General features: G+C 38.6%; 1 protein-coding gene across 1 annotated transcript in view; it reads right to left on the bottom strand.

The window, feature by feature from the left end:
- Nucleotides 1–19,000, bottom strand: part of COL6A5 (collagen type VI alpha 5 chain) — a 118,200-nt gene that overhangs the window by 91,125 nt on the left and 8,075 nt on the right. The window contains exons 2-3 of the mRNA XM_077130093.1: nt 6,789–6,883; nt 4,041–4,655 (exon numbers count right to left, since the gene is read on the bottom strand). Of these exons, the coding sequence (XP_076986208.1) occupies nt 4,041–4,655; nt 6,789–6,855 (682 nt within the window). The 5' untranslated portion in view covers nt 6,856–6,883. The remainder of the gene's footprint in view (nt 1–4,040; nt 4,656–6,788; nt 6,884–19,000) is intronic.

The raw sequence follows: 19,000 nt of genomic DNA, 5'->3' as shown, positions 1-19,000 counted from the left end.
CTACTTCCTATTATGCATTTCGTATTATTTCTATTTAAATGAGATTTTAATATTTACATTCAGTTATGCAATCAAAAATTTTCCAATTATTAAATTTTGCTTTTGGTTTAAAAAAAAAAGAAGACGTTAGGGATCACTTTTGGGCTGAGATACAAATGAAGAGAAGGATCCAGCCATTTTGAGATCTGAAGGGAGAGTGATTTTGGCAGAAAGGATAGCAACAGGTAGGAACAAGCTGAACAGCAAAGATCCCAGTGTAGCTGAAGCCAGGGAGTGAGAAGAACACTGCTGAGGTCAGAGGGAGTCAGAGCCCAGACCATAAGGGGGTCACACGGTCTAAGCCTTTTAGAGATCACTCCAATTGCTAAGGAGAAAGAATGAATTCAGGGGGATCAATTTATAAAACATTGTCTTAAACCAGGAAAGAGATAATGCTGCCTGGACAAGATTTACAGCAGCCAAGATGGGGCAACAAAGATGATTTTGATGCATGATGTAGAGCCAAAACAGACAGGATTTGATGATAACTTGGATATGAGTGTTGAGGGAAAAAAGAGAAAGCAAGGAAAACTAGATTTCGGTCCAAACAACTGAGTGAATGATAATATCATTTTCCAAGATGGGGAAGATGGTAGGAAGAACAGGTTACAGGGAGATTTGACTTCATTTTGTATATATTAAGTTTGAGATACTATTGAATATTTAAAAGGAGATGTAATCAGTTGTCTATATGAATCTGGTACCTAGGGGAGAGTATAGCAAGTTCACATAAAAGACCTACTCAGATTCCTGGAGACTGCCCATGCCAAAAAAAAGATCTACTCTAAGAACAGGTAAATGAACTACAACTATAAAAATTATCCAAGAGCTGGACTTAATCTTGCTGATAACTACCTATTAGAACTGTGTGCTGCCCTTTGAAGGCAGAAGTCTACATCTTATATATCTCTCTCCAGTTCCTGGCACCTTATGGGAGCTCAAAATGTTTATCAAATTAAAAAGAACTCTCAAAAATCTACCACTCCACTTTGAACCCCATAGTTAGGTAATGCCCAGCATGGCCTGCCTGAGTTAGTAGTTACTTGCAAATTGGTGTTACTGTTAATAATAGTGAACTATGTGCCAAATGTCATCCAAGTCACTATACACATATTATAAGGTAGGCATTATTATCCCTACTTTACAGGTAAAGAAACTGAAGTTCAGAGGTTAATTAATTTATACAAGGTCAAAGTGGCCAAGCCAGGATTTGAGTCTTCCTGACTCCAAAATTCTTGCTCTTAACTTCTACAAGGCAAGGTCAGGGTCCTGACTAGCAATAACTTGCTGTACTACCACTGGGAGGTAAACTAGAAAGAGTAAGAAAAGCATATCTAGCATGTAGAGCCCTCTAAGAAGGTGGTAAAGTCCCATTGATCTGGAAAGCTCAGGCTAAGTGGCTGCCTACAGGACTGGAGGATCTCCAAGTTTTCCAGAATAAAGGGTCACAGGATATGTCCTTTCTTGGAAGCAGCACATATGCCACAAGTATTGGCTTTGGCACCTGTAGTTCCTCCAAGGCAGAGGAGTGAAAGATGAGGAGAATAGGGGGAAAGGGACTTCCTGGTGCCTCTGGGGCAACCATAGCTGTGGCAGAACCTGCTCACTGCTCACCAAAACCTATCTCCTCTTGCTGGACATAGAGCTAAATCTGATTCCCCAACCTCACTTGCAGTTAGGTATGGCCATATGACTAAGATATGACCAATGAAATGTGAGCAGAAGTGGTGGTGTCTCTCTCATGTTTGGCCATAACCCTTCCACAAGCAATTTTCCATCTTCTTCCCTTTCTACTAACATTATGCCAATTCCAAGGGTACTTTGGAAGTCATGTATGGAAATAGAAGAACCAGCATCAACCTGAGTCCCTAAATGGAGGAGAGCCAACTGGTTACCCTGAGCACTGGCCCTATACTGTATTACAAAAGAAACTTATTATTTGGTGGAGGGTCTACTTTTCTTGTAGCCTAATTTGGCCTGATTAAGAAATCAGCCCATAACTATAGCTAAGGAATCATAGAATGGTAGGGCAGAAAGCTTTAAGATCATCCCAAATCCCATTATTTTACAAATGAGCATTCTGATTTGTGTCCCAGAAGGATGATGTCACTTTCTCAAGATCACGTGGTCAGTTAGTTGCCTTGTCTGGATCTTTGGATCTTGACTTTGTACCATATCAGGTGGCTTCCTTGGGTCCTAAAACTATCTAACACCTGCTCAGAATGGCTCACCATCAACAACTGAGTATAGAGGCAGCCAGAAAATCTATTATTGTAGAGATTCCCTACCTTACTCTGGATAGAATGGCTGGGGCCTCTCATCAATATAGCACACTTATTGAGCACTTCCCAAGAGATTTATATGGGCCTGTATTGCCAACTCATTAACACTACATGTGTAGTCTATGGTCTCATATCCCCCATTCCTTACTGGTGCTTCCTGGGAACACCTCCAAAGTAAACTACTTTCATTCAAGGTATTCTGTGTACAGTCTTCATGGAGAACCCACATAAGAGAGAACTAAAACAATTCTTTAAGTGAGAAGTTCTGAATCATGAGGGCACACATGATCCTCCTTCTGGCCTAGGGAATCAAGAATGAAATTTGCTAAGAAGGAGGGATTCTGCATGGCTACAGGGGCTTCCAGGGGCTTAAAGGAAGGCAGTCCTGGCACCTAGGGGATTACCATTAGAAATACTGGAAGATAGTTTTGTGACCTGGGAACTTTCATTCTCCCAATGGGACCCAGCTGCAATGGCAGTGGTAAAGTGCTGCTCTCAAGTAGCTTTGCACATGACAAACATGGACTAGGATGATGGAGTCTGAGGGGAAGGGTTTGTGAGGTCACATGAGATACCCTTGGGGTTCTCAGAAAAGAAGTAGGGGGAGAGCTTCATATGAAGGCATTGTGGTAGCTGAAGTCTTAAATTATACAGTGAGGGTACTGAGTCAGTTCAATTTAGCAACTTTTATCTTGAACTCATTTATACCCGGAAGCTTCTAGAAATATTTCTAATATTTCATCAACTCAAAGATCCAGTCTATTGTAAGATATACCAAATTTAACAGTAGCTCTACAGAAATGAAAATGCACTACTGAAAGATACACCCTAACTTTAAACATATTAAAATGTGGACGAACATGTACCTTAGATATAAGAAAATTTAAGTAGACACTGACTATGTGGTTGGGGAGGGTAATAAGTCAAACCTCTGGCTTTACCAGCTCATCACGCTGATTAGAGAGAGTTTACCTCTAAGGAGAAAAGTGGTGCATTAAAGACTGTGCAACGCAGCATATGTAGGGTTCAAGACTGTAGCCCATTCATGGCCTCAAATATGCATTGCTCTATTGTAAAGCTGAGGGTATCCCATTGTCTGTCCTGATGAACACAAAGTATGAACATGTGCTAATGGGTCACATACTCAGGTTATCATTCCCAGTTAGTGTCTTTATATTTTAACTGATTAATCAATACGCATTAACTGAGTATTTACTATGCGCTTCACTGTGCCAGGAATATCAGGGGAAGAGAACAGATAAGGAACTTATTTCTTTATCTGTAGACTTTCACTGATTCACTCATTAAGAAATTGAGCACTGGCTCATTATCAGGCACTAGGAATACAGAAATATAAGTTGCCAATTCTGCCTTCCTGGTGCTATGGTTTCATGAGTGGGGGGCAGGGGCAGAAATGGATAACTCCTCAGGTGTACACTTGCAGCTGTGAGACCCCAGAAGAAACTTGGAAGAAAAGCTTACAAGAAGACACAATTCTAGGGTTAAGATTTGAAAGATGTTAGGGAACATTTAGGCTGTAAGGAGGCAAAGGAGCACAAGAGGGTTCCTGTAAGAGATTATGGCATAAGCGAAGGTAGAGACAAGGAAGAGCATCATGTGTGGAAACTTTCAGTAATACAATATGGCTAATCATGAAAACCAGATGTGAGTTGCAAGACAGAAGGGTTGAGAGATGCAGAGCCCCATGCAATTACACACCTTCAACCAAGTCTTCCTCATCTTTTACACCAGCATCAACTGTTCCTTCTTTGTACTGAGTCACGTCCTTGATAATCCGCGTCATGTTCTGGGAAAATGTGCTGAGGTCTCTGACCGTCCGGAGGTTGAAGTGAAACTGAGACGTGGCCATGGACCTCAGGTTCTCCTCGGAAGCTTTCTGCACCCCCACGGAGATGATTTTCACCCCATCTTTACGCAGGGCCTCAGAAGCTGTTTCCACATCATCCTCAGACTCAGCTGAAGCCAGGACCACCAGAATCGGGGGGAACTCCTTCTTGTCTCTCTGGGTTGCAGGTCCAGAGAAGTAAGTCCTGTGCACCTCCCTGAGAGCATGACCAAGGCGCAGGGACCCGCCGATGAACGCGAAGTTCTTCCTGAGGTGGTTCAGCATGGGGTTCCTGCCCTTGAAGGTGCCCAGGTAGAACTCGCTGTGGAGCTGGTCACTGTACTGGGCCAGGCCCACCCGGTATTTGTTGGCCTCTATGGGGAGATCGTTGACCATCTTGTTGATGAACATTTTCACGAATGGGAAGGCCTTGACTCCCAGGTGATCAGAGCTGTCCATCAGAAACACGACATCTGCATATTCAGGTCCTGCAAAACAAAAGGACAATAAGCAAAAACAAAACACAACAAAATCCAATTTAGCCTTTGCATTTTAGAGTACCATACTCGTTGGAGACTATGTCTTGGTGTTAGGGGTAACTTGGCATCCCAAGGAAAGCATCTTATGAAGTTTAAATTGATGGAATTGTAATTGTTTTTGCTAAAATGTGAAACAATAGGACATTAGTAAAGTTAGCCAACAGATTTTTTTTCTCAACTCTATAACAGAAACAGTATGAGTATTGTCTTTGGAACCCCAAACTCTGGTCTTGAACTAAAAAAAAAGACAGCATGACATCACCCCCTAAAAGTTCTGAAGTCATCTGTGGACTAATGTCTAACTTTCAGAAACTGCATAGAATAATCAGCTGTCTTAGGTTTGGAAACCCTAAAAGCAGAGCCTGAGACAGGGATTTAGATGCATGGGCTTGACTGAGGCAAGATAGGGATTGTACAGGAGGCAGGATAGAGCAGGGGAGGGAACAAAGAATGATGTATTTTCAGATAAAGTAGCCTTGGCCTAAATTGTACCAGCATTGTTCCTTATTTTAGTCAGAAGGCCAGGATTTTTATATTCTCTTATGAGTTAGTCATTGGCTACAGACAATACCAGGAATTGGATATGAGGAGGGTTTTCAGTTAGCCACCTGGGTAAGGTGACTCCCTAGCTGAGATCAGGGCTCCTGAGAAAATGGAGGGCAACTGTGAGTGGTTCCAAGCAATATTCATAGCACCTGGGGGATATGTGCACCTGTGGCTACGGAGCATCTGGGCAAGAAAAGGTACGAACAGTGTGTACATCTGTAGTAACGTGCTGCTAAATGTCTAACGACTGGCTCTTTCCTTCAAAGCAACTCATAAATTTGTCATAAGTTCCTGTGGTTACACAGTGCAGAGTTAAAAAATACTTTTCTGAATTATGTCTAGTAATTACCTAAACCTGTTTGTGCCGGTTTGGATCTATTATCTATCCCAGAAAAGCCATGTTTTTATGGCTTTAATCCTGAGCCAATCTTATGGGAGCAGCTTTTTCTTTTAATCCTAATCCAATGTGGTAAGGCAGAAACTTTGATTAAATTATCCCCAGGGAGATGAGGTGCGCCCAATTGTGGGTGTGACCTTATGATTAGATGGAGATTTAACTCTGCCCATTCAGGATGGGTCTTGATTAGTTTACTGGAATCCTTTAAAAGAGGAAACATTTGGGAGAGAGCTTAGAAACAATAGAGCTGACAGAAACTTCAGAGCAGAGCTGACACAGATGCCAACACTTCGTGAACAGAGACACGGACGTTGAGAGATGTTTGGAGCCCAGCAGACATTGCCATGAGATATTAAGCAAGTCAGAACCTGAGAGAAACAAGGGAAGCCAAGAGATGAAAGACAGCCCTGGAGAAGCAAAGTGAGGAACCCCCACAGGAATAAAGGCTGAAAGCAATGGAGCCCAGGAGCAAGGGACCAGCAGATGCCAGCCGTGTGACTACCCAGATGACAGGTGTTCCTGACACAATGGCCTTTCTTGATTTAAGGTATCTTTCCCTGGATGTCTTAGTTTGGACAATTTTATAGGGTTAGAACTGTAAACTTGCAACTTATTAAATTCCCCTTTTTAAAAGCCATCCCAGTTCTGCTTTATCAGCATCTTGCAAACCAACACAGTATCTTTCATACTCTCTTCCCCATAAAAATAATATATATTTCATGTTCATAAAGGAAAAGTAAGGTTTAGCTACACAGAGACCTAGAATTTGTTTTCAATGTAGAGTTCCTTTTTCCCTTTTCCCACCATTTATTAAGGTCAAGATGCAAATAGCCTAAGTGTAAATGGATTGACTATTCATAGAGACTTGGAGAACATTGGGATTTAAGAAAATCAGTGAATCACCTGAGGTTTTTTCACCAGGTATAGCATAATTCATGATTTTCCCATAGCTTTCTGTCATCTTTGTCAGATTGAGTTTGCTTGAACTTATATACTTACAAGTACTACTAAATGCTGTCTACTTTGATTTTTCAAAAAATAAATAAAATCTTTCTCTCTGTTTTATTAAGATAAACATTTGTTGAGGCATAAAAATATTTGCTTTCCTAAATAATAATAAACATGAAATATACTGATACCTGGGCTCTGATCTGCCAATGCTTGAGGCCAAGGGATTAGGACAAATATAATCAGCAGCATCTTCATTTTGTCGTGAAGATTCCTTGCTTTTATTCTGAAAAATATTTTTTGTTCACAATGTGAAAAATTTATCATATGCCAGGAAATAACTACTGAGAAAATTGGGTTAGTGCACTGTAAATTGGGTTAGTTAGTATATACTGTATACTGTAAACAGTATACTGTAAACAGTACTGTATACTGTAAATGAGTGTTTCTAGGGCAGTCCCAAGTGTGTTTGAAAACATTCATGAAAGTATGTGGAGTATTTGTTGAAGATAGTTAATGCTAATGTTTGGTGAGCCCTTGCTAAGGCTTGGGAACTTTTTCCAGTGCTTTACAAATATAATCTAATATAATCTTCAAAAGAGTCTTAAAAGTAGGTACTTTTTTTTTTTTTTTTTTTTTTTTTTTAACATGGGCAGGCACCGGGAATCAAACCCAGGTCCTCTGGCATGGCAGTCAAGCATTCTTGCCTGCGGAGCCACTGTGGCCCGCCCAAAAGTAGGTACTATTAATATAACTATGTCACAGATGAGGAAACTTTCGTACAGAGAGGCTTGGTAAGTGGAGAAAGCAGGACACTAACCAAACAATGTGTTGCAAAGCCCAAACTCTTAACCAATTTGCTATAAACCTTATACAAAATACATACCCTCATGAATTTTATGCCATCACTATTCTTTACCCTCTTATGTTATGCCAACAGTGATTGCTGTATACATGGTCATAATATGGCTCAAAAAACCAACAGACTACCCATTTTTTTTCCCATTAAATTCTTGTGAAGACTGCTCTCTCACTTACAGTTATAGCTGGTCTTACAAGTTACTCTTAACTTTGGCATTTCTCTCCACACATCTCACAGTCAATCAGAAATCTTCATGAAAAATTACAATCTCATAGAAACTCCACTAAATCAATGTTGTTCTTTATAAAAAAGGAAATAGACCCAAATCAACTTTACTCAAAATGGAGTTGCCTTAAATGAAATATCAAAAGTTTCAGGCCTGATTTTTGGTCTAGAGTTGAACTTTCCAACAGTTGTTTTGAAATTGCTGATCAAGCAGGAAGAAACACAGAATCATTAGAAACTAGAGTTGAAAAAGATCCTATAGATCATTTAGACTAAATCTCTATTTTGCACAGCAGGGAACACAGGTAATCAGTAGCTGAATTATGTCAACACTGAGAGACTTTCAAATCTATATTCATAGTATTCTAATATACCATATATATTTTATTCATTTATTTATTATTCAGATGTAACTCGCATAATATAAAATTCCCACTTTTAAAGTATGCAGTTCAGTGGTTTTTAGGATAGTCACAAGGATGTGCAACCATTCTACCTAATTCTAGAATATATTCATCACCCCCAAATGAAACCCACACTCATTAGTAGTTATTTGCCATTCCTCCCTCCCTGAGATGCTTGCAACTACTTATCTACTTTCTGTTTCTATAGCTTTGCCTATTTTGAGCTTTTAATGTAAACAGAATCATGTATCTGGCTTATTTCACTTAGCATGATGTTCTCACATTTCTTCCATGTTGTAGCATATATCAGTACTTCATTATTTTCATTGTTGAGTAATTTTCCACTGCATGAATATACTGCATTTGTTCAATCTATTCATCATATGAATGGAAATTTGGATTGTTTCAATATTGGGATTATTATGATTGCTGCTATAAACATGTGCATACAAATTTTTGCATTGATGTATGTCTTCATTTCTCTTGGGTACATACCTAGAATTGGAATTTTTGGTCTTATTGGTGGCTCTGTGTTTAAATTTTTAGAAACTGTCAACTGTTTCCAAAGTGGTTGCACCATTTTACATCTCTACCAGCAATATACCAAGGCTCCAATTTCCTCTACATTTTTGCCAACTTCATTAGTGTCTTTCTTTTTTATTACAGGCATTCTAGTGGGTATAATGAATGGTCTCACGTTTATAGTTTTGATTTACATTTCCCTAATGATGAATGACATTGGATATCTTTTCATCTAATTATTGGCCATATGTATACCTTCTTTGGATAAACATCTATCCAAATCCTTTGCCCATTTTTAATTGGGCTGTCTTTTCATTACTGAATTGGTAAGAGTTTATATATCTGGTATATGAGGTAGTTATCAGATATACGATTTACCAATAGTTTTTCCTATTTCTGGGATTGCATTTTCACTGTGTTTACAGTGTTCTTTGAAAAGCCAAAGTTTCAATTTCAGAAGTAAAAATTGTCTCTGCTTATGGTGCCATATCTAAAAACCACTGCCAAATCCAAAATAAAAAAAAATTGTTCCTATGATTTTTTCCTAGGAGTTTTATAGTTTTATAGACCTTTCAATTCAGATATTTGGCTTGTTTGGAGTTTATTTCTGTACATGGAGTGAAGTAGGGATACAATTTCCTTCTTTTGCATGTGAGTATTCAGTTGTCCCATGACACTTTTTGAAAGATTATTCTTTCATCATTGAATTGTCTTGGCACCTCTGTTAGTTTCCTAGATCTGACATAAATTACCACAAACTGAGTGGCTTATAACATCAGAAGTTTATTCTCTTATAGTTCTGAAGACAAAGTCTGAAACAAAGGTATCAGCAGGGTACCTAGAGTGTTGCCATCTTAACAATATTATGCCTTTCCATTTACCTAGTCTTCTTTAATTTCTTTCAATGATCATTTGTATTTTTCAGTGTATAAGCCCTGCAATTATTTTGTAAAATTTATTTCTAAGTCATTTATTTTTGATGCTATTGTAAATGGAATTGTCCTCATTTCATTTCGGATTGTTCTTTGCTAATATATAAAATATAACTGAGTTTTGGATATTGATCTCAAATCAGTAACCTTTCTAGGAACTTATTTATTAGCTCTAATGTGTGTGTGTGTGTGTGTGTGTGTGTGTGTGTGAGTGAGTATTGCTTCGGATTTTCTATATACAAGGTCATGTCATCTGCAGTACAGTTTTACTTCTTTCTTTCCAGTATGGTAGGCTTTTATTTATCTTTCTTGCCTAATTGTTCTAGCTAGAAACTCCAGTACAATGTTGAACAGGAATGGAAAGAGCTAAATATTTGTCTCATATTTTTTGGGGGGGGAAAAGCTCCCAGTCTTTCACCAGGAAGCATGGCTTGGGTTTTTTTGTAGCTGCCCTTTATTGGACTGAAGAAGTTTAATTCCTTCCTAGTTTATTGAGTATTTTTATCATGAAAGGGTGTTGAATTTTGTCAAATATTTTTCTGTCTCCATCGAGAGGACCATGTGGTTCTTGTACTTATTCTATTAATAATGTGTATTACACATTGATTGATTTGTATCTGTTGAACCACTGTTGGTCCCACTTAGTCATGGTGTCTAATATTTGTGTACATGGCTGGATTCAGTTTGATAATATTTTATTGAGGGTTTTTGAGGCTATATTCATTTTGATAGTATTTTACAAAGGATTTTTGTGCCTATATTCATAAAAGTTATTGGTTTGTATCTTCTGATATCTTCAGCTGGTTTTTGTGTCAGGGTAATACTGGGCTTATAGAATGTGTTGGAAAGTGTTCCTTCCTTTTATATTTTTTGGGAGAGTTTGTTATCGATGAGTGTTAATTCTTCTTTAAGTGACTGGTAGAATTCACCAGTGAAACCATCTATCTGGTCATGGGATTTTCTTTGTGGAAAGTTTTTTTAATTATGAATTCAATCCCTTTACTTGTTATTCTTGCCTGATGTTGTATATTTACATAACTGTTTCAGCTCTTACTTGGTTACTATTTCTATGGTATATCTCTTTCCATACTTTTCCTTTCAACTTATTTGTGTCTTTGAATCTTGTAGTCAACTTATAGTTAGATCATGGTATTTTTAAACCATTGTTCCTATCTCTGTGTCTTAATTGGATCATTTAATACATTTACCTTTAACATAATTATTGATAAGATAGGCTTTAATTTGTCATTCTGCTATTTGCAATCAATATTTATGTCCTTCTGTTTTTCTATTCTTCATTATGACCTTCTTTTGTGCTGGATAGATAACCTGCTAGTATGCCATTTTAATTCTCAGTTCCTCTCTTTTAGTATATTTTTGAAGTTATTTTCTTAGTGGTTGCCCTTGGGTTACAATTAACATCTTAATTTATACCAGTCTAGTTTGGATTAATAACAAATTAATTTCAATTCCAATGCAAATATTTTGCTCATACATAGCTTCATTCCCTCCCATTCTTGTATGCAGTTGTCATACAAATTGCAACATTTATATATTTTGTACCCATCAACATATATTTATAGTTATTACTTCATACAGTTGTCTTTTCAATTACATAGGACAATAAAAAGTTATAAACAAAAAAATTTACCCTACTGTCTTATTTTTACCTACAAAGTTACCGTTACTGATACTCTTTATTTCTTCATTAGAATTCAAGTTACTATCTAGTTCTCAATTTGTAAGAAGTAGTGTCTTAAACATTCCTTCATTTTTAAAAACATTTGTTATTGTAAAATATAACATATATACAAAAAAGCAGTAAATTTCCAAGTACATTTTAACAAGTAGTTGTAGAACAGATTTTAAAGTTTGGTATGACTTACAGTTCCACAATTTTTCATTTATTTCTTCTAGCTGCTGTAAGATGCTGGAGACCAACAAAAATATCAATATAATGTTTCATCAGTCAGACTCATTTGTTCAATCCTATCTTCCCTGATAGATAACCTCCTTCTCTTTTAATAACATATATGCATAAAAGCAATACATTTCAAAGTACATTGCAACAATTAGTTGTAGAACAGGTTTCAGAGCTTGGTATGGGTTACAGTGCTATAATTTTAGCTTTTTATTTCTATATGCTCTAAGGTACTAGAGGCTAAAAGAATTATCAGTGTAATGATTCAGCACTCATACTCATTTGTTAAACCCGACCTTCTCTGTATAACTCCACCTTCACTTTTGATCTTTCTCCCTCTTTAGGGGTATTTGGCCTATGGCCATTCTAACATTTTCATGTTGGAAGGGGCTGTCAATAATATGGAATAGGAGGATGGAACAAGGTGATGTTCTGGAAGGACTGGCAACTCTGCATTTCAGGTATTCTCTGATCCAGGGACCTATCTGGAGGTTGTAGGTTTTGGAGAGTTACTCTAGTGCATGGAAACTTTGTAGAATCTTATATAATGCCCTAGGTATTCTTTAGGATTGGCAGGAATGGTTTTGGTTGGGGGTGGGCAAGTTATGATAGGTAGCAACGTCTAAATGAAGCATGAATAAGAGTGACCTCCAGAATAGCCTCTCAACTCTATTTGAACTCTCTCAGCCACTAATACCTTATTTGCTATACTCCTGTTCTCCCTTTTGGTCAGGATGGCATTGTTGATCCCATGGTGGCAGGGCCAAGCTCATTCCTGGGGGGTCATCTCCCATGCTGCCAGGGAGTCTTTCATCCCTGGATGTCATGTCCCACATAGGGGGGAGGGCAATGGTTTCACTTGCAGAGTTGGGCTTAGAGAGAGAAAGGCCATATCTGAGTAACAAAAGAGATCCTCTGGAGGTGACTCTTAGGCATAGCTATAGGTAGGCTAAGCTTCTCTGCTACATACATAAGCTTCATAAGAGCAAACCTCCAGATCAAGGGCTTGGCCTATTGATTTGGGTGTCCCTAATGTTTGGCACAATATCTGGGTTTCCCCAGTGGTAAAGTTTAATAGTTCCATAATTTTTATCCCATCCCTCAACGGATTCTGTCAATACTTTTTGATTATCTGTTTAATATACTCTGGGATGTATCCAGGAATTACATTAAGCTATACAGGATTAAAGGCCCTCATTCTTATTCTGGGCTCCCTGACTTTGTATTGTTTAAATGATCTGTCCAGACAAATTGAGTTAGATTAAAACATTCCTTCACTTCTGAAGAATAGTTTTGCTGGATATAATCTTTTTTTTCCAGCACTTAAAATATGTCATCCATCAGCCTTTTGGCATCCATGGTTTCCAATGAGAAATCAGCTGTTAGTCTTACTCAGTATCTCTTATTTGTCATGAATAACTTCTCTCTCACTGCCTTCAAGATCCTTCTTGACCCTTTGCCTTTCAACAGTTTGATTTCTATGTGTCTATGTGTGGAATTCGTTGAGTTTATCCTATTTGGAATTCATTGGGATTCTTAGATGCATATATTAAAAATTCTCAACAAATTTGAAAGTTTTCAGCCATTTTCTCCTCACCTATACATTCTTTTCTCTCTCTCTCTCTCTCTCACTCTCTTTCTCTCTCATCCTTCTTAGAATCCTAATATGTGTATTTTAGTTTTCTAAAACTAATGAAATGCAATATACCAGAAATGTGTTAGTTTTTAGAATGGGGATTTATTAATTTACAAGTTCTGAAGCCATGAAAATGTCGAAATCAGGGCATCAACAGATGATACCTTCTTCCTGAAGAAAAGGCTACTGGTGATACAGGTCTCCTTTATCACATGGGAAGGCACATGGTGGCATCTGCTGGTCCTTCTCATCTGGGTTTCAGGCTTTCAGTTTCTGGTTGCTTCCTCTCTGTTTTTCTCACTTTCTATATGTCTTCTCTCAGCTTCTCTGGCTTTTCTCTCTGGGCTTCTCTGGTATCTTCTCTCTGTTTTTTATCCTCTTATAAAGGACCTTGGTAAGAAAATTAAGACTCACCTTAAATGAGGTGGGTCACATCTCAACTTAAGAGCATATTCACCAAAAGACCCCATTTAAATGGATCCACACCCATGATAGGTTTACCCCCACAGGAATAGAGTAGATTTAAGAACATGATCTTTTCTGGGATACTTAACTGCTTCAAATCATCACAATGTGAATGTTGGAATGCCTGATATGCCCCACAGATTTTTGAGGCTCTATTAATTTTTCTTCATTCCTTTTTCTTTCTGTTCCTCAGACTGGACAATCTCAACCTATCTTAAAGTTCACTGATTACTTCTTTTTCTTACTCAAAGAAGCCCTGTAGTGATTTTTACATTTCAACTACCATACTTTTAAGTCCAGAATTTCTGTTTGGTTCTTTTTATATTTTCTATCTTTTTATTGATATTTTCTATTTGGTGACACATTTTCTCATATTTTCCTTTAGTTCTTCAGACATAACTTTCTTCAGTTCTTTGAACATATTTATAATAGCTGATTTAAAGTCTTTGCCTGAAAAGCCTGATATTTGGGCTTAGAAACGAGCACTTTCTATTGGTTGCTTTTTGTCTCTGTGTAAACATTCTTGTTTCTTTCATGTTTCATAATTTTTGTTGAAAACTGGACATTTTAAATAACATGACATTCTAGCCTCCAGTGTTTTGGAGCAGCTAGAAGGAAAAATCTAAATAATATGCGATAACTCTGGAAGTCTTCATTTCCCTCCTTGTTGTTTGTTTGTTTAGTGACTTTTCTGGACTAGTTATATAAAATCTGTCTTCTTCATTGAGTATGGCTACTGAAGTCTCTGCTTCTTTAGAGTCGTGGCTAGATAATTATTGAGCATAGATTTCCTTAAGCACTGGGAACCAATAAGTTTCCTGTTCTTTGCCAACGGACTTGGTGTACAGGTCAGAATAGGCAGTTAACAACTCTGGGTTACTCTTCACTTTCTTCTTGTACAGAGCCTCAAGGTCAACCAGAGATGTAGAGGTGGAATTGCTGGGTCGAAGGTATGTTTAAGTTTTTATGGATATTTCTAAATTGCTACCTATTGGGTTGTACCCAATAACATTCCAACCAGAGATTTGCCACACCTATCCAACATATCCTGTTTCATTATTCACACTTCACATTTTTATTTTGCCTTTCCAATGATTTCCTCTTCCTTTGGTATAGGTTGTTCTAATTTGTCTATCTTTCATATTGCTTGTGTTTTTTAGATGAGTATAGTTATTTGTATAAGCTTATTTTTATTTCTCCAGAGTAGTAATGTATCCCTTTGGAAAAGGCAAAAGCTTTTGCTCCTCCTGATGAGATGGGGAAAGAGGGCAGCCTCAGAAAAAGAGAAGCTCCAGTGTTGTAATCTAAGCTCCACCACTCCAATCTCCTGTCCCAGCCCCACTCCTTATCCAAGTACTTTTTCCTCACACTCTGTGGTCCTTCAGGGCAGCCACCATCGATTTATTGTTATTTATCCATGTTTCTTAGTTCTTAGAAGGCTCAACTTCTTTATATCCCCTCTGGCATCTTGACATTTGGAGTTGGTAGAGGAAGCCATCAGCCAGTGCTAAATTGCCAACTTGTTAAAAATTAAAAGACTTCTGTACTAAGAGAAAAGGAAAAAGAAAGATTGGGGCTATAGATGTTCCACGATAGCAGAGTGAGATCCCAGCACCTAGGAAAGGATTGTATTGCATAATTTCTGAGATTTCTCCTAACTTTAAAATTCACTGATCCCATGATACTATGATAAAAGATCATTCAAACAGAAAGCGGAATGAACAAATCATACTTTTGGGAAAATTTTCCAGTAATTTTGGAGGAGATATAACCCAATCCAGACTTGGAACACAAAGAAACAGTTATTCAGGCTTGAATAACTGTTTAGTGAACAACTTACCCATTTTCATATTCAAATGCTCAAACTCTCTGAGGATGATTGAGAATTCAAAGCCAGCATCAACTCTGAGGGGAGTGTACCCTAAGCCCACTTCAAGGGGAATCAACAGCTGAAACTGCACATCTGGAGAGAACGTTTCACACATTGAATACAAGACAGCCACCAGCTATTTCCTGTGGAGATGTTCAGCACTCCAAATCAGCTCCATAGAGATAAGGAATGAAATTCCCCAGCCATTGCCAGGTATCAAAGTAGGAGTGTACTAATGTAATAATGAATAATTACCCCACTTCTTTTGATTACATTCCTTTGGTCAGAAATGTCTGAAGATGCATCTTACTCATTCTGAAGAGTAAGCAGTACTTTCTAAGAGGCCATCTGTTTTTCAGCATTAAGATCTTGAAGTGACTCGAGGAGGAGGGGAAACAAAAAAAACACTTAATTTGACAGAATGCAAGGATGCAAGCATGGTAAAATTTGCAACCCTCTGACAGATTCAGAAACTGAAGGAAAACAGCAATTATTTAGGAAGTTATAAAAGCACAGCAAAGACATTGGTGTAAGTATTGAGCCTGCTGAATTGGAAATAAGTATGTAAACAGTTTATTGGAAGTTTGCACTGATAAATTGTGCATCAAACACTGTACAAATGGTACTTTTTGTTTTTTTTTGGCACCAAGCCTGTTCTAGTTTGCTAGCTGCCAGAATGCAATACACCAGAAACAGAATGGCTATTAAAAACGGGAATTTAATCAGATGCTAGTTTACAGTTCTAAGGCTGAGAAAATGCCCCAAATAAAATAAGTCTATAGAAATGTCCAATCTAAGGCATCCATCCAGTGAAAGATACCTTGGTTCAAGAAGGCCGATGAAGCTCAGGGTTTCTCTCTCAGCTGGAAGGGCACATGGTGAACACGGTCAGGGTTACTCTCTCATCTGGAAAGGCACATGGTGAACATGGTGTCATCTGCCAGCTTCTTCTCCTGGCTTCCTGTTTCATGAAGCTCCCCGGGAGGCATTTTTCTTCTTCATCTCCAAAGGTTGCTGGCTGGTGGACTCTGCTTCTCGTGGCTATGTCGTTCTGCTCCGCTCTCTTTGAATCTCTCATTCTCCAAAATGTTTCCTTTTTTATAGGACTTCAGAAACTAATCAAGACCCACCCGAATGGGTGGAGATATGTACTCACCTAATCCAGTTTAACAACCACTCTTGATCACATCACATCTCCAGGGAGATGATCTAATTACAGTCTCAAACATCCAATGCTGAATAGGGATTAGAAGAAATGGCTGCCTTTACAAAATGGGATTAGGATTAAAACATGGCTTTTCTAGGGTACATACATCATTTCAAACCAGCACCAAGCCTAATTTCTTTCTCTCCTTTTGCAGACAAAGAAGCAAAAGATCCTGAAAGAGGTAACAAATAAATATTAGGTCATCTCTCCTTCTGAATTCCGCCCTGTTTTCTTCCTCCCTGTGCCTACCCTCCATTCTCTCTGGTTAATCATCTCTCATTCAGGATGTCTGATCAGATGCAAGACCAACCAACAGGTCGAGAACAGGCTCTGACCAGGGTATGGAACTTCAGTAGAGGAAGGATACAATTTAGAAACCACATTCTCCAGCTGGAAAGGGCCTCAGAGTGCATATGTGCCACCCCCTCATTTCCAGCTGAGGATCTGAGGTCCAGAGAGGATGTATGGCATGTCCGAGGTCACACAGCTAGTCCCCAGCAGAGCTGAGACTTAAAGCCCAGGCCTTGGTCTCCGTGGGGCTCTGGTCCATTTCTGAGAGCATCTGGAAAACACGTTGTATTTTTCTGTCGGTAGGGATGATCATGCCAGATAATTACCCAGCCTTATCTTCCTGTGCTGGCTTTTCTCTCTGTGGGAGCCACATAGCCCTGCTTCTCTTGGCTGTCCTGCTTCCCTTGTTTCTTCCACAGCATTGCTCCTCAGAGAGAATGTGCTATCTGTGCCACACCCATAAATCTATCTGCACACCCTGACACCTACTCTAGCTGCTATTGCCAAGTCCATCCTCTTCTTTGGCATTTTTGCCTTGCTTTGTAGTTGCTGAAATACATTTTGTAATCCCCCATCTTTTCCCACCACTCACTAACACACACACACCTAAAAGCTTGCTTGGGGCAGGAAGGCTTGGATCTTCACCCCTCACCATTGAAGGTCCCACTTGCTAGGACAGTACCTGTTCTGTGATGGGATCTCAAAAAATACTGGTCAAATTGAGTTCATTCCTTAGGAGGTGCTGAGAAACCCTATCAATACAGCCATTGCCACTAAACTGCCCAATGGACATCACACAAGAGCATTTTCTGGTATTTCTAGAAGCATAACGCAGAATTAAGGGTGTCTCCTGGGACTGATGAAGGAATGTCCTATGCATGGGAAGCAAACTCCATTAGTTGGAGCAATTATGTGGTAAAGTTATGCTGCCATATTGGCCTGGTCTGCACAGTCTGCTCTGTCACAGGAGGCCACACTGTGTGGACAATCCTAGTTCACCTTTATAAAAAAGTGGATTTCCCCAAAGTTCTCTGGAGCCAGCCCAGGGAAAGAGTAGATGTGGGATGAAGAAGAAATTGGTGGCATTACTAAAGACAGAGTGGTTTTTTTAGCACAGGCTGGGCAGACGACCTGAGAAGTGAGGATCTAGAATTCCAGTCTGTCCAAAAACAGCTTCAGTTCCATGCCCAGTGCAGACAACATAGGGAAATCAACATAGGGATATCCTGTTTATAGCAAGAGTAGAATTTTTGCCAGAAAAGACCAATTTATGACTTGGAACTTGATTTATGAAGTCTTTCCTCTTCTCTGTAGTTTTACTGTACTTCATTCATATCATTTGCATATGTTTACATTTATATGCATATATGTATATGTGTACACACAAGTGCTGCGCCCTTCTAACTAGATTACTTATTTATTCACTCCAGAGACATTTCTAAAGTTCTAGGCACTGTTTTAGGCAGTTGGGACTCAGTTGTGAATAAAATAGATAAAAATCTTTGCTTACATGAAGTTTGCATCCTGGTCATTTACAAGTCTGCCTTCTCCTTTGAACTATAAACTTCTCTGGAGCACAGCAGACATACATACCTTCATATCTCCAATGCTTGGTACAGAGTGAGTACTCAGTAAGAAAGAAGGGAAGGAAGTAAGGGAGAGCTGGAAGGCAAATACTTATGCAAATATTCATAATATAAGATGCAGTAAGGGGTCATCTCTAGTGAGAAGATGAACAAAATGCAATGGAAACAAAGCAGAATTGCAGGAATAGCTTCAAGGAAGAGGAGACATTTGGATTAAACTCAAAGGATATCTGGAGTAACAAAAGGGCAGAAATGATGTCAAGTTCTTCACCAATTATGCTGGATTTGAAAAAAATGATTTGGGGGCTTTTCTTCTTTCTCTTTATTATTAAACCTTTTTTTAATGGCAGAGGAATTATCGGTTGTTGGAAATTTTGGAAAGATGTATCTATGTCATTAGCAGAGCCAGAGAGTTGGCTTTCAGAAATTCTTGATTTCTTCCAACATTGTGGACTATTTAGGTTTTTCTGTTGCTTCTTTAG

Source organism: Tamandua tetradactyla, chromosome 15 (assembly GCF_023851605.1).
Source record: "Tamandua tetradactyla isolate mTamTet1 chromosome 15, mTamTet1.pri, whole genome shotgun sequence".
Lineage (NCBI taxonomy): Eukaryota > Metazoa > Chordata > Mammalia > Pilosa > Myrmecophagidae > Tamandua > Tamandua tetradactyla.
This window is presented reverse-complemented; position numbering and strand designations above follow the sequence as displayed.